General features: G+C 35.3%; 2 protein-coding genes across 2 annotated transcripts; one reads left to right on the plus strand and one right to left on the minus strand.

Annotated features, from left to right (window-relative positions):
- The first annotated feature begins 447 nt into the window (after positions 1-447).
- Tsp_01306 (zinc metalloproteinase dpy-31) lies at positions 448-2,363 on the plus strand. Its single transcript, XM_003377064.1, has 7 exons — positions 448-486; positions 1,118-1,301; positions 1,361-1,513; positions 1,573-1,769; positions 1,826-2,029; positions 2,090-2,162; positions 2,215-2,363. The coding sequence occupies exons 1-7, from the start codon at positions 448-450 to the stop codon at positions 2,361-2,363; spliced, it is 999 nt and encodes a 332-aa protein (XP_003377112.1).
- Positions 2,364-2,544: 181 nt separating this feature from the next.
- Tsp_01305 (glutamate-rich WD repeat-containing protein 1) lies at positions 2,545-2,563 on the minus strand (the record flags this gene model as incomplete). Its single annotated transcript, XM_003377065.1, has 1 exon — positions 2,545-2,563. A coding segment is annotated over one exon (19 nt), but the record flags the coding sequence as incomplete, so codon positions are not given.
- Between the last annotated feature and the right edge of the window lie 177 nt (positions 2,564-2,740).

The raw sequence follows: 2,740 nt of genomic DNA on the forward strand, positions 1-2,740 counted from the left end.
CAGGCTTGAAAATTGCGAACACCACCCCCCAGTCGAATGTCGTGCACGTTGATTATTTTAGCCGACGTTACCGTTTTCAAGGGGGAGGAAAGAAACAAGGTAAACAAGGAAGAGAAGTTGTTCTTCCCCCCTTTTCCCAACATCTTCTATTTTACTATCCTTCATCAAGGAGAAGTTCCAATTTTTATTGAAATTTGTATTATTGCTTTTTTTGTTGCTGTAAATTTCCCCCTCCCCCTCTTCATTTCCCCCTTCTCGCTTCGCATCACATCACCCAATACAGTTGTATGCGCCGCATAAGTTGTTCAATTGTTTTTCAATTTATCCAATTGTGTCAAATTGTAAAATCTGTTCAATTCTTCAACTCCATAGCAATGGAATAATAATTTTTACCCGTCACCTTCTACCGATATACTTGACATGATTTTTCCAGTTTTCTTTTACAAAATGAAGTATAATTTCAAGCATCCGCTTGTGCAGTTGAAAGTTTTTTCAACAATGTCCAACATCCATGCATCGTTTAATTTTGAAAAGTTAAACTTTTAAATTTGGAATATTCAACTGGACTAATTGTGTAAAAAGTTATTCTCATCCAATTTAGATTTGCAGTTCAAGGTGATTTCGATTTTCAAACCCAATACGAGATAAACGCAATTAAATGACATATTATGCCCACAAAATGTGAAAACATTATAAATTAGACATTATATTTTGGTGTTTTCTTCAATTTAACATTGCAAACAAAAATGTGACAACGAAATGAAGCTTTCAATTGAAAATAATGATTTTTTGATAAAGGTGGTATTTGTAAAAAAAAACAAGAACTAATTTCATACATAGCAATGTTATGTTTTTTCATTGAAATTATTTTCCAGTTTATTTTTTTTTGCTTTTTGAATATGCAGAGTTTGTCATTGAACAATAAAAATACAACATGATGAAAGCTGCTTGTAAACTGAATTAAATTTAATATTAAATATTCATTTCGTATTCGGTTTTGTTGACATGAATGAAAATCATTTTAAAATCAAATAGTGAATTTTGTGCCAATAAAACTACTTTTTTGTACAATGTTATTTTGTTCAAATGTAAAAATGAACAAGTAGCTTTTTTTCAGATAGAAGCAAACCTGTATCAATCGGAGGATAGTTTTCATCGAAGATTGCAAGATCAGCGTAAAAATGCTTCGAATTCTTCAATAGATTATTTGAAGCACAAACCGCACAAAGAGCAACCGGGACGATTTATGGACAGCGATCCGCATGGGAAAAGTCCCGAAGAAAGTGGCAGCCATTACGAAGGTAACAAAAGTGGATAAAGTTGTTTCAAACATTTGTTTCATTATTTTTACTTTTTGCAGGTGATATTGTGCTGACACCTGAACAAGCTGAAGAGCTTTATTCTTCACTTGTGCATAAAAATGATCGACGTCAAAAGCGCAAATTTATCGCTTTGAACGCAAGGCATTGGGATTCATCTGTGCCGATTGATTACAGTTTCGACGGATCGCACAGTAATTAAGATGGAAATTAATTATTTAAAAGAAAAACTTAAAGCATTAATATTTTGTAGCTTCAAAGCAAGAACGACTTATAGAATTGGCGTTGAAGCACTGGGAAAATGTTACTTGCCTGCGTTTCCGAAGACGCTTCGACACGCCGAAGGGAAATCGGATAATTTTCACTGATGTAGATGGATGTGCTTCGAATGTTGGTCGAAATCCAATGAAAGAACCTCAGTATGTTTCTCTGTCGTTGGATTGTATGAAGGTGAGTTAAGATTGGTTGGTTGGAAAAGGTTTTTATTAAAAAGAACGACATTTCAGTTGGGAGTGATTGCTCATGAAGTGGCGCATGCGTTGGGCTTTTGGCATGAACAATCTCGTCCGGACAGAGATCGTTTTGTAAATGTGGTGTGGAGAAATATTGATGAAGGCTCGTTGGCTCAGTTTCTTAAAGAGCAAACCCGGGAAGTGGATTCCAAAGGTATACCGTATGATTATGGTTCCATCATGCACTATAGGAGTAAAGTATACATTGTATGCTCATTTGAATCTTCATTCAATAGTATCAGTGGTTGTTGTTTTTAGGCTTTTGCCAAAAATGGTGATTTGTACACCCTATTGACAAATGTTCAAAATTATCAAAGGACGATTGGTCAACGTGATCATTTATCATTCAATGATATTCGCTTGATGAATCAAATTTACTGTAGTCGTAAGTTCTCGAACAACAACAACAACAACAAATGAAATAATTGACATGCGTGTGCAAATGAAATTTTTCAGACGTTTGCACCCCTTTGAATTGTCAACGTGGAGGCTATACAGATCCGAAGAAATGCAGCCGTTGCCGTTGCCCTGACCGTTTTACCGGCGCCTTTGTGAAATCTTACCTTCCTCCCTCTTTAGATCATATTTCTCTCTGTCTTTTACTTTCCTGATCATGATCGACTGAAAAGCCTCCCTGGCAAACCATAAACAATGCTGCCCTTAATTTCTACATCACAACCTGCACCTGGATTCGGAACAAATATTAAACACGGTTACTGTTTACTTGGATATCTGAGATGAAACGTCTAAATTGAATTTATTGTTTGCTTACGTATAACAAGAGCATATAAATTTGATATCTTGACCTTGTACAATGAATTTTCACTCTATGCTCTATCTTAATATTATGATTATTCATAATCTGTCACATTGTGACCAACAGATGTACTGCACTTAGCACGACATCCC

Source organism: Trichinella spiralis, assembly GCF_000181795.1.
Source record: "Trichinella spiralis strain ISS 195 chromosome Unknown Scfld4, whole genome shotgun sequence".
NCBI classification, from domain to species: Eukaryota; Metazoa; Nematoda; class Enoplea; order Trichinellida; family Trichinellidae; genus Trichinella; species Trichinella spiralis.

What these genes read in the sequence shown, in the direction of transcription:
- Tsp_01306 (XM_003377064.1), top strand. Translation starts at nt 448, where the DNA reads ATGAAGTATAATTTCAAGCATCCGCTTGTGCAGTTGAAA. An exon ending in ATCCGCTTGTGCAGTTGAAA is followed by an intron (nt 487 to 1,117) that starts GTTTTTTCAACA and finishes GCTTTTTTTCAG; the next exon opens with ATAGAAGCAAACCTGTATCA. An exon ending in AAGTGGCAGCCATTACGAAG is followed by an intron (nt 1,302 to 1,360) that starts GTAACAAAAGTG and finishes TACTTTTTGCAG; the next exon opens with GTGATATTGTGCTGACACCT.